Source organism: Scomber japonicus, chromosome 12 (assembly GCF_027409825.1).
Source record: "Scomber japonicus isolate fScoJap1 chromosome 12, fScoJap1.pri, whole genome shotgun sequence".
In the NCBI taxonomy this organism is placed as follows: Eukaryota; Metazoa; Chordata; class Actinopteri; order Scombriformes; family Scombridae; genus Scomber; species Scomber japonicus.
The window spans coordinates 28,971,348-28,992,372 of record NC_070589.1 but is presented as its reverse complement, the minus strand read 5'-3'; the positions used below and the strand labels follow the sequence as shown (position 1 = coordinate 28,992,372).

General features: G+C 41.5%; 3 protein-coding genes across 5 annotated transcripts in view; 1 reads left to right on the top strand and 2 right to left on the bottom strand.

Annotated features, from left to right (window-relative positions):
• The window catches only part of LOC128369425 (cAMP-responsive element modulator-like), a 154,499-nt gene that overhangs the window by 72,285 nt on the left and 61,189 nt on the right, over window positions 1-21,025 (bottom strand). The gene's annotated exons all lie outside the window — the stretch shown is intronic.
• LOC128369424 (cyclin-Y-like) overlaps window positions 1-21,025 on the bottom strand; it is a 274,201-nt gene that overhangs the window by 219,002 nt on the left and 34,174 nt on the right. The gene's annotated exons all lie outside the window — the stretch shown is intronic.
• Window positions 16,029-18,945, top strand: LOC128369414 (frizzled-8-like). The gene has a single exon (XM_053330451.1). It carries the CDS (start codon window positions 16,294-16,296, stop codon window positions 18,037-18,039), a length of 1,746 nt encoding a protein of 581 aa, XP_053186426.1. The 5' UTR covers window positions 16,029-16,293; the 3' UTR covers window positions 18,040-18,945.

The window sequence follows — 21,025 nt, the reverse complement described above, 5'->3', positions numbered from 1 at the left end:
TCTTCCTTCCTCCCTCCCTCCCTTCCTTTCCTCCCTTCCTTCCACCCTCCTTTCCTCCTTTCCTCCTTACCTTTCCTTCCTTCCTTCCTTCCTTCCTTCCTTCCTTTCGTCCTTCCTACCTTCCTTCCTCCCTCCTTCCTTCCTCCCTCCTTCTTTTCCTTTCCTTCCTTCTTCCTCCCTTCCTTCCTTGACTCGAGGACAACAGGAGTGATAAAGGATTACAATATAACACTGTAATGAGTCATTCCACACAATTAGTACTTTTACAGTTGTGCTAATGCTTGTAAACATTATTGGATTATTGGAGTAAGATTTCATGGGTTCTTTGTGATATTGTGGTATTCCTACTTTAACATATTTAACTACTTGTTTCACTACTGGTTAGCATGATTAGCAATAAACCTTCTTCCCAGCAGAGTGTAAGGACAGAGGATGTTGTATTATTGCTGTACAGACTGTAAAACCGCCTGAGGCAAATTCGTGATTTACGATATTGGGCCATATAAATAAAATTGACTCAACTTGACTTGGTGACTTGTTATAACAGGAAAAGTACATGTGTAAGTAATAACATTAACAATGACTCTTTTCCATTGAAGTAAACCAGGAATACATTCCAGTGAATCACCATTTACAAAAACCAGAACCAGACCAAACTGGGTGTTGTAAGAGCCCAAATTTGACTATGAATATTAGACAGCTGAGAACTGAATTATTACAATATGTCTGTTTATTGTTACTGGAATAATTTATGTGGTGTGTAGATGCACATATGGAGTTATAAAGACGGGCAGAATGAAAACATTAGAGGCGAGTTAGGTAAACTTAAGTTTGGAATAATGAAGGTTTTTGACAGCATAATAATGTAACATAATGAAATTTCCAAGGTTGACTTTTTAAAAGAAGCTCAGTGGGATTTACAGATCGGAAACTCAGATGTGTGATTTACTATTATACTATGGCAGCGTAGAAGGCTCTGTCCCCCCAAGTTCGGTGCTTGCTCCGAGGGGTTAGGGCAAGGTATATACATATTTGAATATGTATGTACATGTATATAGGTATAAATGTGTGTATGTAAGTGTAGGTAGAGATATACATATGTGTATTTGTTGTGTATATAAATATTAGTACTTATGTGGTTATTTATGTGGTTACTCTTAATTTTTTCCCCCCTTATTGCTGAGACTGTTAAGGTGGGATAATGTATTGTGTTTTTTTTTAATTAATTAACAGAGCATTGAAAAAAAGCAATAATCATAATAATTTCATGGCAGCAAATGCTCTTTTCCTGATATGATATGCAAACAGCTGGTAAATGATATTACAAGCAGATCTAGTTCCAATCCAACACTATCCAAATACTGAATTATATCTAATTGCATAGATCTGAATATCTTCTTGTATATATGTCTGATTAACTTGCTCTGTCACTCCTTTAACCCTTTCCTCACCGCCCTCCATTAGTGTTCCCCATCTTCTCCTTTTCCTCTCAACGCTGTCTGATCTCCCCCTCCCTTCTCACTCCCACATCGACCCACGTTCACCCCAATAATTCACTCCTGTCTGTTTTGGGTGAGGCGGTGGCGCTCTCAGTTTACTGTGAGCCTGTCAGTGTGTGTGTGTGTGTGTGTGTGTGTGTGTGTGTGTGGACTACAGGGTTTGCGTTGACAATCAGCGTGGGCGGGTGGACTAGGTGGTTGGAAGGTTTCGCCAGGTTTTCGTCTGGGTCAACGTCGACTCATCACCTTCCTGTGGAATGTGTCGATCCTCCAGGTACAAATACATGTATGTCCACTGCCTTCAGAAAAGCGGCCAACACCCTCCACATTATCCACATTTCGAAAGTGGAGTGGGTAGAAATTCCCAAAATCCAGATTGGCTGCAATGTTACAGACAAATCCACAAAGATTTAAAGCTTTAAATGTCATCCAGGTGTGTAGGTTAGATTGATTTGATGATTTTAATACTGTAAGACTTTTGTAGATACACATGAATATAATACATGAGAGCAAATTGTCATAAAACATTTGGTATCTGAACACACACACACACACACACGCACACACACACACAGTTTGTGTAAGCGCAGAGGAAAGCTGTTACTTAAGGAGCTAATATGGGTAAATATTAGCAGGGAACTGTTAGTGTGCATGTGTGTCTGGCTGTTTACCGTCAGTGCAGATGTAGATGTGTGTATGTGTGTGTGTGTGTGTGTGTGTGTGTGTGTGTGTGTGTGTGGAATGTCTGTGCGTCTTCCTGACTGTGGGTGTATGCGTGTGTGTGAGTGTTTATTAACCTGTCTATACAAATGTGTGCGTTAGTCAGATTTTTACCAAAATGAGTAAAACGAGGCCACTTAAACCCCTTCAGGAAATAAGCCGAGCTTTTAGACTCACACGCTGTGTACATGTTATTTTAAGCCCAAGTTACACATCATCTGATATCCGTCCTAAATGGCTTTTCCAGCTTCACTGCTCCAACTATTCTGAGGCAGAAGGACAGCGGTAAAAAGGGGCCACCAGGTTTAACAGCAGTATAAAGAGGGAAAAAAAGACAAGGCCAGCTCCACTAAGAAGAGGGAAACCTGCCAAATCCCCAATTCCCTGCGAATGAGAGGGCAAGGCCTAGGCGCTACAGAGATGCTAGGCTACTTATCTCTTTTTTAAACATTTACACTCACAGCCTCAGTACTTCGGGGGAAGCTGATCTTCCCAAATGTTTTAGACTCCATTTGATAGAGTGGATGACATGTTTTCAAGGCATCCGGTAGAAATTTAAGGAAGAAATGTTCAGAAAAACATCAGCTAGTGTATTTAAGACACTGCTAGAATGAAGAGCAGTATTCATGTGATTTCTTCTTTTCGGGCTCATTGATACATCAGCTGCTGTGATATCATCTGTGGAAATTATAGCCATGTTAGTAGCTAGCAACCAACACACTAGCTAGAGACCAAATAATTAGCAGAGGTAGCGTATATGAATATAAGTACTGATTATACAATGTTATAAAATGCTAAACTGTGTTTCCTCACAGTCAAAAATATGTTTCTGCTGTAACGCAAGATCATTATTTTTGGGTTTTACTTTGAATTTAAAATCTACAGATGTGTCAGTGCTTAGTTTGAATGATCAACTTTGGGAGAAAACTAGCATCATTGAGCTGTGCACATCACAAGACCTTGTTCTCTGTATAGTGGAGTAAGCATCATGTGTGAAAATTAGGCATGCTAACACCAGTAGCATGATAACGCTAACATTTGCTAATTAGCAGGAAACAGAAATTAGAGCTCAGACTGATGGGAATGTCATTAGTTTTTTGTAATTTTGACATAATTAGCGTTCTACCTCTACCTGCAAACATGACACCTTGCTAGGCTTTCAGCTACAGTTCTTATCAGCCATATTTGCAAATTATTAATTCATTTTTCTGGTAAGATTTTCTATATATATTTCAATATGGTTACTGTAGAAAGGCATGGAATTTGCCATCATTCTGTTGTGCATATGTTTTGGTTTTCTTTAAAGATTTTGTTGGCATAGACACCTTTTTATTTATCAGTACACCGACAGGAAACATGTAGGCTAAGAGAGAGACGGGTGTGACATGCAGCAAAGGACCTCCGATTAGGATTCGAACTGGGGTCGGCTGCATATATGGCATGCGCTCTAACCACTCAGCCACCAGCGCACCGTGCATGTGATTTTAACAGTTTTGAAAACAGCGTGTTGAAAAATGTGCTTCAAATATAGTATTTTATATAGTTTTGAAGGTGTTGGAGTATGAATGAGAAAACACTTCATGACTTTTGGGACATGTGGTCATTCTGTGTAAAAGCAATGAAAAATGATTCACAGTTTTGTCCATGACTGTGTGAAGAGTGTTGACCAATGCATGTTAGCAATTAAAAAAAAAAAAAAGAAAGTAAATGAACCACCTGAAAATAGACCAGTGAGGTCTGAAAGTGTTCTGATGTTGATTTCAATGTAAATCATAAAAGCTTTAAAAATGGTCCCTAATCAACTTCAGCTTTCTTTAATTACATACGTCTCAATCAAGAACAGAGTTAATTAGTTTAAAATGTGTTCTGACTCACATGGCACAGCAGTCAGTCAGTCAGTCACCTCCATTTCCAACAGTTTATTCCTGCAAGGCCCAAAACACTAATGGCTTTCAACATGGCTACATTTCCCACCTCGCTGTTTCTGCCCTCAGAACAGCCTCGTTGACAAGCTCCCTCTGAGGTGAAAGCTGCTCATAAAACACAGTCGGCGACTCAGAGTCAAGCGAGCTCCGAAGCTGTCGTCACAGCCCTTAATGAATCCTCAGGTCTGTGCAGGACCAGAGCGTGTTTACCACGAAGAAGACGTCATCCCCCGCCGAAGAAAGAGCGTAATTATAAACATGCCACTGCTGTTTCCAGTGGTAGCAGTTTAAGAACAGGCCTCCTGTCGCTCTAGGGTCTTAAAGACCCCGAGAGAACAAGTGGCAATTTAGAAGGGCTCGCCTTAACACTCAGTGCGGAGTTGCCACCCTCCAAATTTAAACTACAGTATGAAGGGATTACAGAGAGTGTAGGAGACAAACTGAGACAAATGGCCAGAGTGTGGCAGCTGGTTTCACTCCATGGAAAAAAAAGAAAAGAATGTCTATATTATAATTTTTTTTTCTTTACATAGTTCCTTTTACTTTCCTTTTTACTTTTTCTCACAGACATTCAGCTAAGCACAACATTTAATCTCACCTCTAAAATGCATCAACACAACAAACAACACTTCACCCATATCTCAGGATCTCAGCTGTCGTATCACAACACTGACAACATCTGTCTCCTAACGAGAAAACTTTGTCAATCATTACACAATGACCTCGAAAAACAAACATTACAAGCATTACAACATGTGTCACTATTGCTCTTTGTTTTTGAATATTATCTTAGGAAAAATAAACATGATTTCATTACAACAAAAAAGAGTATTTATTTATTGCATGGGTTGTGACACCTTATAGTTTATGTCACAGATATGCTTCAATTTGTGCAGTAATTCCAAGTGCACAAAATAAAATTATAGTAATAGCAGTGCAGAACAAATCTATACAGTGCTAGTCAACCCTATCTTCTCACCCACATCACACCACATGTTTCCTCTTGTAATAAACCTGGGAAAGAGTCATTCTGCATGCTTGATCCATCTCCTCCAATCTTTAACCCTCCTGTTGTCCTCAGGTCAAGGAAAGACAGGAGGAAGGGATGAGGAAGGGAGGAAAGAAGAAAGGAAGGAAGGAAGGAAGGAAGGAAGGAAGGAAGGAAGGAGGGAGGGAGGGAGGGAGGGAAGGAGGACGGGAGGACGGAAGGAAAGGAGTAAGGAGGAAAAGAGGAAGGAAGGAAGGAAGGAAAAACGGGAGGAAGGAAGGAAAGGAGTAAGGAAGGAAGGAAGAAAAGAAGGGAGGGAGTAAGGAAGGAAGGATGGAAGGAAAGGAGTAAGGAGGGAGGGAGGAAGGAAGGAAGGAAGGAAAGAAGGAAGGGAGGAAAGAAGGAATGAAGGTATGAAAGGAGTAAGGAGGGAGGGAGGAAGCAATGAAAGATGGAAGGAAGTGAGGAAAGAAGTATGGAAGGAGGAGGGAGCAAAAAAAGAGGAAGGAAGGAACAGTCAAAAGAGAGGAGGGTCAATTTGACCCGGGAGGACGACAGGAGGGTTAACAGATATGTGCAGATATCCAGCATTTATTATGTCCAAGAGGAAGATCTGATCATGTGGCTGCTGGTTATAAACTTTCCACCTCCGTGAAGGAAAAATAACTCCTCTGTGCGGTTGAGGAATGGAGAATGAGCTTGAATGCCAAATTGTCCCAAACATTAAATAAATGTTCTGGATTCAGCCTCACCTGCCCTCGTTCCTCTACAGCAGAGGAGTCAAAGTCATTTACACTCAAGGGCCACATACAGACCAATTTGACCTTATGTGGGCCGGATCATTAAAAAGATGGAAGGAAGGAAGGAAACAAGGAAGGAAGGAAGGGAGGGAGGAAGGAAGGAAGGAAGGAAGGAAGGAAGGAAAGAAGGAAGGAAGGAAGGTAGGAAGGGAGGAAGGAAGGAAAAGGGATTAGGAAGGAAAAGAAGACAAGAAAGGGAGGAAGGAAGGAAAGGAAGAAAGGGAGGAAGGAAGGAAAGGAAGAAAGGAAAAGAAAATGAAGGAAAGGAAGAAAGGAAAAGAAAATGAAGGAAAGATGGAAGGGAGGAAGGACAGAGGGGAGGAAGGAAGGAAGGATGGAGGAAAGGAAACAAAGAAGGAAAGAAGTAAGAAAGGGAGGAAGGAAAGAAGGACAGTTGACAGGAATGTAGGAAGGAAAAGAAGACAGGAAGGAAAGTGGGCCAGAGTGGACCCCTCGGCGGGCCGGTTCTGGCCCACGGGCCGCATGTTTGACATCCCTGCTCTACAGGAATGAAACGAGGCGTTCAGTGTTGTAGGAGTTAAAGTATTTTTATATATTTGTTTCTTTTTAGAGGTAGACATAACAGAATGCAGCTAATTGGAGTCTAATTTACAGTAATTTAGTGTTAGAGGATAGTATATATGAAATTTGACAGTTTGGACAATGATATGTAAGCATGTGCAAAATGGACTGTAAACACACGGAGATTTGGTGGCGGTTGAAAGAGGAAACAGTTCATTAGTTTTGAAAGATGTGGTTTTTGAATGCATGTAGTGCCAAAGCAGTAAAAAAAAAAAAAAGTTATCCACAGTTTAATTCACATTGACTTCTATTGCTGTGCTGATTCTGTGAAAAGAGTTTTGAGAAAGTAATAGTGAGTAATGGATGTTAGATTTGAACAGTCAGGTCATGACTTCCTGTTGTTTATTCTAGTCCAGGGGTGTCAAACTCATTTTCATTCAAGGGCCACATAATGCCCAATTTAATCTCACATGGGCCGGATCATTAAAAGGAAGGAAGGAAGGAAGGAAGGAAAGAAGGAAAATAAGACAGGAAGGAAGGAAAGAAGGAAGTAGAAGAAGACAGGAAGGAAGAAAGAAAAATAAGACATGAAAGAAGGATGGAAGAAAAAGAAGACAGGAAATAAGGAAGGAAGGAAGGAAAGATGGAAGGAAGAAAGGGAGGAAGGACAGACAAAAGGAAGGAAGGGAGGACAGATGGAAGTAAAGAAGGAAGGAAGAAAAAGAAGACATGAAAGAAGGAAGGAAGGAAGGATGGAAGAAAGGAATGAAGGAAGAAAAAGAAGACAGGAAGGAAGGAAAGAAGGAAGGAAGGAACAAAAAGAAGACAGGAAGGAAGGAAGGAAGGAAGGCAGGAGGGCAGGAAGGAAAGATGGAAGGAAAAAAGGGAGGAAGGACAGATAGAAGGAAGGAAGGGAGGACAGATGGAAGTAAAGAAGGAAGGAAGAAAAAGAAGAAGGAGGAAGGGAGGAATAAGGTAAGTGGGCTGGATTGGCCCCCTCGGCGGGCCGGATCTGGCCCACGGGCCGCATGTTTGACAGGGATGTCAAAGTATTAGGCTTTATACTATTACCTTCCTTTCTATTATCTCCCGCCTTTTTCATTTTTCATTTTTCATTTTTCATTCTTCACTTGGACTCCAGCCAATGAAATCCTTTATTTACTGCATGATTTCAGCTGTCACACAGATCAGCGCCTCCTTTAACAAATGTTTGTACAACTGGATGTTTAAGTCCAGGAGATCCTCACTGTATGTAAGCTTATTTTATATTTTAGATCTTATCTAGTGGCTTTTTGTGTGTGTGTGTGTGTGTGTGTGTGTGTGTGTGTATGTGTGTATGTGTGTGTGTGTATGTGTGCGTGTGCTTGCATGGTTACCTTTAGGAAGTCGGTTAATGTTCGTATAACTCAACGTTCAAGTCTAGGAGATCCTCAGTGTATGTAAGCTTATTTTATATTTTAGATCTTATCTAGTGGCTTTGTGTGTGTGTGTGTGTGTGTGTGTGTGTGTGTGTGTGTGTGTGTGTGTGTGTGTGTGTGTGTGTGTGTGTGTGTGTGTGTGTGTGCGCGTGCGCGCGTGCGCGCGTGCGTGTGCATGCTTACCTTTCGGAAGTTGGTTAATAGTGTTAATGTTCATATAACTCAATGTTTAAGTCCAGGAGATCGTCTGTGTGTGTGTGTGTGTGTGTGTGTGTGTGTGTGTGTGTGTGTGTGTGTGTGTGTGCGCGTGTGCGTGTGCGTGTGCGTGCGTGCGTGTGTGTTGCATGTGTGCTTACCTTTAGGAAGTTGGTTAATGTTCGTACAACTGACTGTTTAAATCCAGGAGATCCTCAGTGTATGTAAGCTTATTTTAGATCTTATCTAGTGGCTTTGTGTGTGTGTGTATGTGTGTGCGTGCTTACCTTTAGGAAGTTGGTTAATAGTGTTAATGTTCGTATAACTCAATGTTTAAATCCAGGAGATCCTCAGTGTATATAAGCTTATTTTATATTTTAGACCTCTTTGTGCTTATCTTGTGGCCTTGTATGTGTGTGTGTGTGTGTGTGTGTGTGTGTGTGTGTGTGTGTGCATGCTTACCTTTAGGAAGTTGGTTAATAGCGCTGGCTGTCATGATGTGCCCTGCAGTAGACTGATTGGATGGGAGGGTTGTGTGTCACTGTTTGCTCTGGTTAATGAGCGGAAGGAAGGTGAGCCAATACAATATACACACACTCTGTCAATGGAGGGACACTGTCAGGGGTGTGTGTGTCATATTTATGTTCAAGTTGTGTGTTTTCCAGTGGTCGTGGGGTATGTGCTTAAGCCTGCGTGTGTGTGTGTGTGTGTGTGTGTGTGTGTGTGGTGTTCAGGGTGACTGCCTTAAACCTCACATCCCACCTCAGGCTGATTAGTAGTCGCTGTTTAAGTAAACACACAGCTAACTGAGGAGGAATCTAACCTGTGGAAGGAAGGAAGGGAGGAATCCTCCATCCATCACTGACCACGAGCAGTAAAATGGACACACATGAATGGGAAATTCAGTTTCCCCTGGTCGTGGCCATGAAAGGAAAGACTTCCACTATATATAATGAGATGCTACAAAAATTTTAAAAAACAAGCAAAACTGACTGCTGACATCAAAGTAAAGCTGAGTTGCCTTCAGTGTCTCTTGCTCGTGGTCAGAAAATTCAGTGTCGAGGAAAGAGTCAGCAGTTTGACACAGAGCAAAAAGAATAGGTTTTAATTACAAAGCTCAGCTACAAACATGTACTGAGTGAGTTTTAGGCAGATTATATGACACATCCAAAAGTCTGGATCAGGGGTGTCAAACATGCGGCCCGTGGGCCAGAACCGGCCCGTCGAGGAGTCCAATCCGGCCCGCTTTGCTTCCTGTCGTCTCTTCCTCCCTTTCTTCCTTCCTTCCTTCCATCTTTCTTTCCTTCCTTCCTTCCTTCCTTCCTCCCTTTCTTCCTTCCTTCTGTCCTTCCTTCCATCTTTCCTTTCTTTCTGCTTTTCTTTCCTGTCTTCTCTTCCTTCCTTCCTTCTTTCCTTCCTTCCGTCTTTCCTTTCTTTCTGTTTTTCATTCCTGTCTTCTCTTCTCTTCTCTTCTCTTCTCTTCCTTCCTTCCTTCCTTCCATCTGTCTTTCCATCTTTCCTTCCTTCCTTCCTCCCTTTCTTGCTTCCTTCCTTCCATCTGTCTTTCCTTCCTTTCCTCCTTTCATCTTTCCTTCCTTCCTTCCATCTTTCCTTCCTTCCTTCCTTCCTTCCTTCCTTCCATCTGTCTTTCCATCTGTCCTTCCTTCCTTCCATCTGTCTTTCCTTCCTTTCTTCCTTCCATTTTTCCTTCCTTCCTTCCTTCCTTCCTTCCTTCCTTCCTTTATTTTAAGGATCCGGCCCACATAAGATCAGACTGGGCTGTATGTGGCCCTTGAATGAAGATGAGTTTGACACCCCTGGTCTGGATCATCCATGTTAAGGAATCATTGCATATTTTACCCAAAAGGATGCATAGATATGTCTGCAACTACTCATTTAGTTATTTATATATACTGATTATTTATCTGGCCACTGAGAACTCACTGACAGCAACTTTCCCTCCAAGATCAAGGGTGGCGTTCAAAAAGGCCTGCGTCCAAACTTAAGAAAAGTAAACATCTTCAGAAGTCAGGGGGGGCCTCTACTTCTTATCTGAAAGTCATACATCAGATCTAATTACACTCAGGCCTCTTCTCCGATACGCATAAAGTTTTAAATCATCTAAATTACCCTGGGGACTGAGGCGACATTTTATTTAAGTGTTTATTTAATTGCCGGTTTCAGAAAGATATTGCAGAGGAGTTGCAGAGTTCAATGAAACTGGGTCACGTTGGTTGTTGGTGGTGATGGCAGGAAGGGACACAAGAGGAGGATTGTATCTAAAGCAATATGATTTGTTCTGTTATGTAATTTGTAGATTTATAAATGCTTATAATGTGTTTAGTCATATGTCTGTGTTTAGAAAGAGATAGTAAGGCAAGGCAGTTTTATTTATATAGCGCATTTCATACACAATGGCAATTCAATGTGCTTTACATAAAACAGAAAAACATGTAAAACATACAATTAACCCCCCCCCATAATAAAAACAAAGTTTATAGTAAAAAACTTTAATTTAATTTCTAATTTAATTTCTTTCTCTGGCTCTCTAACATTGTTTTGAAGTGGAGCTAAATTAGACAATAAACTGAATAAAGTGTTATAATCTCCATCAGTCCTCACATCCCTAAATTAACTTCTAGGAAGTAAATTTGTCTTCTGTTATTTCTGATTTAACTATTTTTTGTTGTAGTTTCTGTGCTTGTTTGATATTTTAAGCGTAAATAATAATTCTTATAATATTATTAGTGCCAATAAATCCCATGAAAAGAGCAAAATCAAGAATGAATATTAGTTGTGTGCCGATAGCCTACGTACTATTTACTCCTCTGTATAAGTGACGATTAAATAACAATTGTATTGCACAGCTGTTTTAGGAAATGATCGAGCCTTTTTTTAATATATATATCCAACTATTTAATTGTGACCCATTTTTAAGGATTTAATTGGCTCAGTGCTGAATGTCATAGACTTGGTACACCCAGATAAATACATTTTACTCTATTAATTAATACCCTGATTGAGTGACAGCTTTTTTATATTTTATTATTATTATTTAATAGTTTGCAAAGACACAACCACACCAAAAGATTTTAAAGCTACTACTACACTAAAAAAAGTCTAAATTTAGTTATATTGTTTTCTGATCCTCAATATAATGATAATAAAGCTACTATTACATTTTATATTGAGACCAAAGAAGAATAAGTGTCAGATGAATCAAGTTTGCTAATTAATTGTGAATTTTACTGTTTGGGTTTTGTGAAAGTTTGAATAGAAGAAGAAAAAAGCTCCCTGCCTTCACAATATATCATCATAAGTTATGAAATTGAGTTTTTAGACTGGAAATAGTTGTTGTTTTGTACCCCAATAATGACACAAATCAACATCAATTAACACAGTAATCATTGCTGTTTCAGTACATTATATCATTATATCAGATATATAGGATGGATGGTAAAGTTTGAGAATATCCCAAGGCCAAACTTCCCAGGAGGAGATTGCAAAGACAAACATTTCAGAGTTTCACAGCACGCCTCAGTAGTTCTGTGAGAACCCCCCCACCCCACCTCCCTCCTGCGTCTTTTTCTGTGGCATCATGAACTTTGAGAGCCCTGGGAGAATCAGGGGGAAAGATCTGGGGGGGAAAGAGAGAGAGAGAGAGAGAGAGAGAGAGAGAGAGAGAGGGGCAAGGAGGGAGTCTAGATAGAGGAGTGGTAGGGTGGGCAGCCCGGAGAATGCAGAAATTGACTTCTAAACAGATGCAGTAATTCCATTTCCACCCTTTTAAATTTGATATGCAGGGGGCCAACGCGTAACCCTAAACCCACTATCGCTGTTGCACACAGAAGGCGGGAGGCGTAGTCGACAGTTGGTGGCTGGGGCCGCCGAGTCTATCAGCCTTGTTAATCAATACGGGTTCCACTCTGATAGACAGCGATTGGTGTAACCGATGCTCAGCCTGCTATTCTGTTCACCCTGGCGGGAGAAGGAGGCACCTGTTTTCTACCACTTTCACCTGCGGTTCACAGCTCGGCTGGAGACGGCTGGCCCAGCGTGAGGGATCTGGATCAGCTCCCAAAAAAAGTCCCTGCATAGTACATGGGAAGGTCTGAGTCTCATTCCACCATGAGAAAAATGGCCCACCTGTCCAGTCGCTGGTGTAAAAGTAAAAGTAAATACTGAATATTGGCAAATATTATACAAATTCTCTGCATGAAAATCTCTTAAAAGTCTTATAGCAGTGGCGGTGTTTAGCTCAGTAGAGCACCCGCCCCATGTATTGAGGCTACAGTCCTCACTGCAGGCGACCCTGGTTCAAATCCCGTGCGGAGGGGTCCTATCCTGCATGTCATTCCCCCTCTCTGCCTCCCATTTCCTGTCTCTCTCTCTACTAACCTGTACATTAAAGGAAAAAAGCCCCAAAAATATACTTAAAAAAAAAAAAGTCTTATAGCAAACTTATAATACCTCCATTGCTGCCATTGGGAACCATCAAAATGCAAACTTACCTACTACAGCTTCATCTTTAAAGTAGTAGCCTTTTACAAATTATCTTCATATGTCGAGCAGTAAACATTGGAGAACATTTTTTTCTAAACTATAAGTAGATCTGGGGACTAAACTGTTTATTTTAATGCATGCATACTAGCATCGCAGGCCTGCCATCAATCAGGGTTTTTTAGCTTTTAAGTACCCTAAACAAATCCAAATCCTCTGAAAAGTAAAAGTCGAATGCCGTGGAGACAAACCTACTGTAGATGTAGGTGGTAGAAAAATATACAGTAGATGCTGGCATTGGTGATGTCATAGTTTAAACTGTATAAATGTATCTGACACTAATGCTATGGCAATAAAAAGGTTTAATCCCACTCTGAACCCTCAGTACATTCCTACACTAGAACACCTTGATGGAGACGTAGACACACTGGTTCCAGCTATAGGCCTTTATGTGATGGCGTGGTGAGGTTAGGGTTAATATGTTACTGAGTAGTTCTGCGTCGTTGGTTCAATCTCTGGTACAAACAGTGCATGTGACTGCCGAGGCACCCCTGAGCAAAGACAAGAGTTCAGTGTAATTAGCAGAAAGTGTACTAAAAGGAGTTGAGGAATGAGTGGTGTGTTTTTTGTCTTTTTGTCAAGTGTGTCGTTATTCGAATTGAGGTTTGCTGGGTATACTTTGCACAGAGCTCTCTGAGGCGAATGTGATTTTGTATTTTAGAGATAAAACTAACTTTACTTGACAAGGAAACTACTTTTTTAAAAATGTTCTCAAGCAAAGGAAAGGTGCAAAACTCTGCTTCATATTACACACATATTACATATTACACATATGGCGCTACACAGTTTCAGCACGACTCCGTTTTTTTTGTGTTTCCACTAGGGATAGTACCTGGTACCTGCTACTTTTTTAGTATCTGCTCTGCTGAGGTTCCAAGCGAGCCGAGCCGATACTAAATGTGACGTCAACAGACTGCCAGCCACTGATTGGTCAGAAGAGTTGTCGCTGGAAGAGTCATGAGCCGTCCCACACAAGAATCAAACCCGCCATTTTTAAATACCAGCAACATCGTTACAGCCATACGTTCCTCTTCTCTTGCTTTGTGTGTGACAGAAGGCCACATACAGCAGCAAGTCCACCATCGCCTCCATGCCCTCCATTGTTTATGTGTTTGTGTTGCGTATAAAACGAAGTCACGGCAGTATCGCGGAGCCGTTGCTATGACGACCCCACCCATGTTGAGTAGGTAACTTTATGTAATGGAAAAGGTCGTTCCTGGAATCGAACTGAGTCGAGCTGAGCCAAGTAGTGCTGGAACTGTATAGTGGAAAAGCGCCATTAGTCACTTCATACCAATCACATGTTGTTTTTGGTCTCCTATGTTTCAGCCAGATGAGTGTTGTTTTACAAATACAGGAAGACAATGAGTGCTAAAAAAAAGTTAAATCTAAGTATCTTAAATTCAATTTAGAGAACATTTTGGTGACTACCAGTTACCCAGCACCCTCACAGTGTTTGTTTGAGACCCCAAACTGAGCCAAAACAAGCGTCCTTTAACAAATACCAGAGCTCAGGGCTAATTGGTTCAGATAGAACCTGTGGATTGCTGCATGTCTGCCAAACTGTCTGTTGCTCCATTTGAAGCTGATGAATCCAATAAGAAGTGTGAATCACTTTAATTAGTGCTATCAAACTGCCGTATATACACGTTAGCTTATTTTCTTTGGGCTAAGACTGTTTAAACACACACACACACACACACACACACACTCACAGACACACACACACACACTGCCCTGTTTGTTTGGCCTGGTGGTGTGTCGCAGTAATCATCAGCCCAGCATGCTCCGGGTGAAACATTGGCACCAGCGTTAAGACAAACAGCCCCCCTCCCTTTAGACCAAGATTACCCCCTGCTGTGGGCTAACAAGACCACATTAACCTCCCTTACCACACACACACACACATACACACACACACACACACACACACACACAAACACACACACACTGTCCCTCTATTTGCCAGCATGTGAATATACATGCAGACATATTCTCATACTGTCACACAGGTAGACACATTTTCTCGTATTTTTTCACCCGTACATTAAACTACACACCAACATGGTCACACATGATCAGATTCACAGAGACAGGAAGTGGAAAGTAAGGACAGTACAGACAGTATCAGACTAGTGCTCCCTTGTGGCTTTAAGAACCGTTTGGCCCATGGATGATGGATGCATTCGCTTTTCATAAAGTTTGCAGTGAAGATGAAGCATCAGGGTTACAGCCAAGAGACTGTGTCCTTCCTCACTACATCCTGTGAAAACTGGCTTAGTTTTAATAATATCTAGGAACAATTTTTAGATGATTTAAATAAAGATATTGACTCTAAAACCCAAGAATGCATCTGACTTTACATTTTTTAATGATAGCAATAAAACACCTTAATATAAGAAGTTGACAGCTTTGAACTCTATTAAGCTAAAGATTTATCATTTATTAAGACAAAACAATGGATGTTTTTTTACAATAATTTTTAATATAAATGATTAAATTATGTAAATGTAAAACTACTTGTGTATTCAAACATTAGAAATTTAGCCCGTGCTGCAGATAATCATCATTTTGTAAAATACATTTTGCAGCTTTAATCTATCACAAGGCATATTTATATAATGCTTACATATACATGCGGGTCATATTTATAAATAAAGCATTACTAATTATGAGAATGTACACACAGTGAGGGAGACGCAGGCATGAGTTTATAATGTTCAATAAAGCATGATACTTCAACTCTAAAAATATCAAACACAGATTAGTTGCAGTTTTGTACTGAAGACTCAAACAGTAATCCATGAATATTATAATAGTCATGTATATATTTTACATATGTGTTAATATTCATGTTGCATTTTTTTAGACATTGAGGCTTAAGGTCAAGTTGTTGAAGGTTAATAATGATATCAGTATATTTTATAATAAGACACAGAGAAAGACTTTGAGCAGTGATGTGGTGATGAATAAATCCATAAAGCTTGATGTCCAGTTAGATGAACATAATGCATGTGTAGCTATTTCCCCCCCTTCATTGTTTAAATTGCATCACTGCTGCTATATATCCTGCCAGCCTAATCAATTGAATAGGTTGACTTTATGTTAGTTTACTCCTTAGTCTCCATCCCTAATTACATTCCTACCTAATGTTTCTATTGTATTATAACTCCCCCTTTCTCGTTGTTTGTAAAGGGTAGATTGTGTGTATTGGGGGTGGTGTAAACAGGGACAAAGTGATTATAACCCTTCCTCCAGGGTGAACATTTTAAACAAACACCTATAGAAGGAACCCTTGATTGACTTATTCTCCCTCTCCGCCCATGCTGGGGGAGTGTCCTTGCTCCTCCCGTATAAAACCCAAAGCACCCTCCAACCACAGAGCATGCAGAGAGATACACAGTGCTGCACCGACACAAAGACAGAGAGAGAGAGCGAGAGAGAGAGAGAGAGAGAGAGAGAGAGAGGAGACTAGCAGTAAACAGCAGACTGTGTGAAAGTAACGCGCTTGTTTTGGATTATTACGCATACTACAGACCAGCAAAAACTGACTGCGCTCTAGCATGAGTTCAGCAGTATCCTTGGAGTGATCGGACTTGCAGCTTACTTGCAAAGCGCAAGTTCGTTGGCACTTTGTCGAGGACGAATCACGCACAGAAACCAACGATGGAGAGGAGCATCCCGGGATGGTGCTTGCTGTTAACCCTAGTCCTGCACGGAACGGGCTGCATGGCGGCCAAGGAGCACCAATGCCAGGAGATCTCCGTGCCTCTGTGCAAAGGTATCGGCTACAACTACACCTACATGCCCAATCAGTTCAACCACGACACGCAGGACGAAGCCGGCCTGGAGGTGCACCAGTTCTGGCCGCTGGTGGAGATAAAGTGCTCCCCGGACTTGCGCTTCTTCCTCTGCAGCATGTACACACCGATCTGCCTAGACGACTACAAGAAGCCTCTACCCCCGTGCAGGAGCGTGTGTGAACGGGCTAAAGCTGGGTGCGCTCCGCTCATGAGGCAGTACGGCTTCCCGTGGCCAGATCGGATGAGGTGCGACCTGCTGCCGGAGCAAGGCCACCAGGATATGCTGTGCATGGACTACAACCAGAGCCAGACCACCACTGCGTCTCCGGTGGTAGCGAAGCCAACCAACCGCCCCATGAAGCCTTACAACCCCAGGAAGAAGAACGGGTACAGTCGTGGCATCCCCGGGAAGCACAAACCAGCAGCCTCTCCGTGTGAGACGGGATGCTTCTGTCGTGCGCCAATGGTGCCGGTGACCAGCGACAGCCACCCGCTGCACAACCGAGTCAAAACGGGACAGATCCTGAACTGCGCCATGCCGTGCCACAACCCCTACTTCACCCAGGAAGAGAGGACTTTCACTGCCTTCTGGATCGGACTCTGGTCCGTCCTGTGTTTCATCTCCACTTTTGCAACTGTGGCGACTTTTCTAATAGACATGGAGAGATTTAAGTATCCGGAGCGCCCCATCATATTCCTCTCTGCCTGCTACATGTTTGTGTCCGTGGGATACATTGTCAGACTGATCGCCGGACACGAGGAAGTGGCCTGCAACAGAGAAAACGGAGCTGAACACATCCACTATGAAACCACAGGTCCCGCGCTCTGCACCATAGTTTTCCTGCTTATCTATTTCTTCGGCATGGCCAGTTCGATATGGTGGGTGATACTGTCCCTCACTTGGTTTCTCGCTGCAGGAATGAAGTGGGGGAACGAGGCCATTGCCAGTTACGCACAGTACTTTCATTTGGCTGCCTGGCTCATCCCCAGCATGAAATCCATAGCAGTTTTGGCTCTGAGTTCGGTTGACGGGGACTCTGTGGCTGGGATATGCTACGTGGGCAACCAGAATTTGGATAACCTGCGAGGTTTTGTGTTGGCACCTCTGGTTATCTACCTGTTCATCGGCACCATGTTTTTGTTGGCCGGGTTCGTCTCGCTGTTCAGAATCAGGAGTGTTATCAAACAAGGGGGCACAAAGACTGACAAACTGGAGAGACTGATGATCCGGATAGGAGTTTTCACAGTTTTATACACCGTCCCAGCCACTGTCATAGTGGCGTGTTACTTTTACGAGCAGCATAACAGACAGACGTGGGAAATTACGCACAACTGTACGTGCATGACGGACCCGAACAGGCAGAGACCGGACTATGCTGTGTTCATGCTCAAATACTTTATGTGCCTCCTGGTGGGCATCACCTCGGGGGCCTGGATCTGGTCCGGTAAAACCTTGGACTCCTGGAGGACTTTTTGCACGAGGTGTTGCTGGGGGAGTAAAGCCTCTGCGGGCTCCATGTACAGTGATGTGAGCACGGGACTCACTTGGAGGTCCGGGACGGCCAGCTCCGTCTCGTGCCCCAAACAGATGCCACTGTCCCGGGTCTGAACAGGGGAAGACTGTTGCTCAAATGCATCTTAATGTCATTTGACTCTAAAGACTTTTAAAGCGCATATCAGCTTCTTTGGGGACAAAGTGGCGCAAAGACTAATTTAAAATCATTTGGTTAATTTGGTAAATTATTCAAAGTGAGTCACCAAACTGCCAGTTTAGATGAAGCTTTGGTCCTAAGCACTCCCCTAATGTGAAATACGTGTTGCATTTGTGGTCATATGTTCCAATCTGCTTATAAGAGTTATAAGATCAGTTTGGATTTCTTATATATTACTTATGAAAAGTGCTCCCTCCTTGCCTTATCCAAATGACGTCCATGGGTTTGAATAGAGGGGGTTGGCAGGGGAGGGAGGGGAGGGGGGGGGTAACTAATTGTGTTGGGATTGTCCATCAGCGTGTTGTAATTAGCACATTAATGAGCGCCTAATGGCTTCTCTTTAAATAATGAGACTGTCAGCAGCAGAACAATGTACCTGGCACGAAGAATGCAGAGTCTTATCTTAGCTTAATTGAATGCGTACAGCTGACAAGATCCCCCTTGTCGATAGGTTACATGGTATAGCTAAGACTCACTTCTTCTTGTAAAACTGTAAAGAACCGCTGTGTCTTAAACATAAGATTCACAATGAGACTGCTCTGTTTAAAATCAGGCCAGGCTGTGTTTTTTTTTCTTTCTTTCTCTTGTCTATGAAATGGATTTACAAGTACATTAATCAATGCCTTAATACTGTCTCATACGGGTTGCATTAGCGCGTAAAGTGTATTTATATAATTATTGGTGTACATACCTTGTATATTTGTATATGAAAATTTACGAGATTGTAAATATGTATAATTTTCACTTTGATAGAAAATTTTATTTTGAGAATAAAACAACTTTTATTGAATTTTTACTAATGTGTCCTGGTCACTCTGGTCAAAACGTTGCTCTGAGATTTGACACTACTGTGTTTTGAGGTTATTGCAATGCTTTAAAACACAAACTGAATAATATGGACTGCGACTTTATGCAGTCCATATTACAGTGATGTCTGGTAAACATCTCTATATTGTGCGTAATTCGTGAATTGTGACACATATACTGTACTATATATGGATATACTGATGTTAACTGGAAGTTGTGCCCTGCTTTTGGGGCCACCATAGGGCAAGAAAGCTCTATTAAATATCTCCTGTATTGCAGATTCACATGCTGTGAGACGCAGGGAATAACATCGGCATGGCAATAGAGACTCCACAGGTGGTCTTCTCAGTTTAATGCCCCCTGCGCTTTACTCTTGTTATTAACTATGTCTTCTGCCCTATGCTGAACCCCTGATTCGGGCTTAATGTGTCACCTTTTTACATTCTCCTATTCTACACTGTTTAAAAGTTAATTAGTTGCACTCAAGTCTTAATTTTTTGTATTTCAAGCAGCGGAGGAGCATAAAGAATCGTGTTTCTATTTAATCTTGTAACTGGCCTTTTTCAGGATTTTAAGCAAAGAAAAAAAAATGCCAGAAGCACAATTGTGTTCGTTTTAGTAACTGCATCAAAAATATCAAACATTTCTGAACTAATATTTACTGTTTAAATGGTTTGATGTGTTATTAAGCCGTTAACACTCCAGGTTAATCGGGAGGACTCTTTACAATGTAAAGATGCCCGAGGCTCATAATTAAGACATTAGTGAGGAGTGACAGACACTTTACCAGCAGGCTCGCTGTCGTGAGTAAAGGTAATTACCGCCGTGCAGTGTGTGGTCCGTTTAGTGTTGAAACTCTTTAACAGCTGCTGAACAGTCTCACAGACCCGCAGCTGTAACATCAGCATCATCAGTGTGGTGCTGAGTCCGTGCGTAAAGGACGCAGGTGTATCGGAGGTTTATTTATAGACTGAGAACGTCTTCAAAAAATACTAAACAATCCCTAATCCTCCTACATTCATTCATGAACTCAAATGATATAACTATGTGTATAAAACTCCCCGATGTGGTCGAAACTCTGGAGCGGTTCCCTCTTGGGTGAAGAGAGATGACTATAGTTGTATTGTGCTGACACCTTGTGGTTACGCAATTAAAAATTGAAGGGCACCAGTAAAACATAAAACATAAAACTGAGCACTCATCTGCGAAAGTTGGTTTTTGGAGCATTGAGTCTCAAAATATTCAGTTAGTCAAACCACCAGATTGTAAAAATGTCACTTATTTGTTAAGTTAATGCAGTAAATGTCTAAGTATTCATGTTTAAGTAGACTTCTCTTAAAGCCCTTTCAGATGTAATTAAATAAATCAGCTGCTCTGCTTGTTCCATCGACCTTGATTTGAGCTATACTTGTGAAATATTAAAAGCCACTGCTTCCTGGTTTTTATGGCTCCACCAGTCCATCAAATCCAGATATTCTAGTGCATCATCATTATAAAGCTATCTCCCCTACATACTGCCTGACATTTTGGAAACTCTAGGATCAGCACAGTGCGTTTCAGGAACACATCCTAAAGTTGTAAAGATGGCGCCACCTGTTGGCTGCTTCTTTTTTTTTTCTTGGTGCCAGTGATGTGCGCTTAAATCAAGGTAAGGTAATTTTATTTGTACCCAAAGATAGATTCGGTTCACAGCTTAAGTGATTTTGGCTTCATCCACACAAAACAAACACACAGGTCACACACAACATAATAACAGTAAAAAGGTTAAGTGCCATCAGTGCGTCCTTTCAAAGTGCTGGATTAAAAAAAAAGAGCATTTAAAACCATTGTAATCTACCACACATCTGCATTCAGAGACTTAAAAAAAAGTGTAAATATCTGAATTGAACTTCAACAATAACCAATTATTTTCCTTGCATACCCAAATAATTATCATAGAATATTATATCGAAGTACAGAAAGGACTTGCTTCCTACAGAGGCTCAATTGTGACAGTTTTGACAAATGTCAAATGTCAAATCTGTCTCCTCCAGTAATTGCATCAACCAAGTTAAGAGTCTGTTTGCTCAGTCCAAT

What these genes read in the sequence shown, in the direction of transcription:
- LOC128369414 (XM_053330451.1), top strand. Translation starts at nt 16,294, where the DNA reads ATGGAGAGGAGCATCCCGGGATGGTGCTTGCTGTTAACCCTAGTCCTG.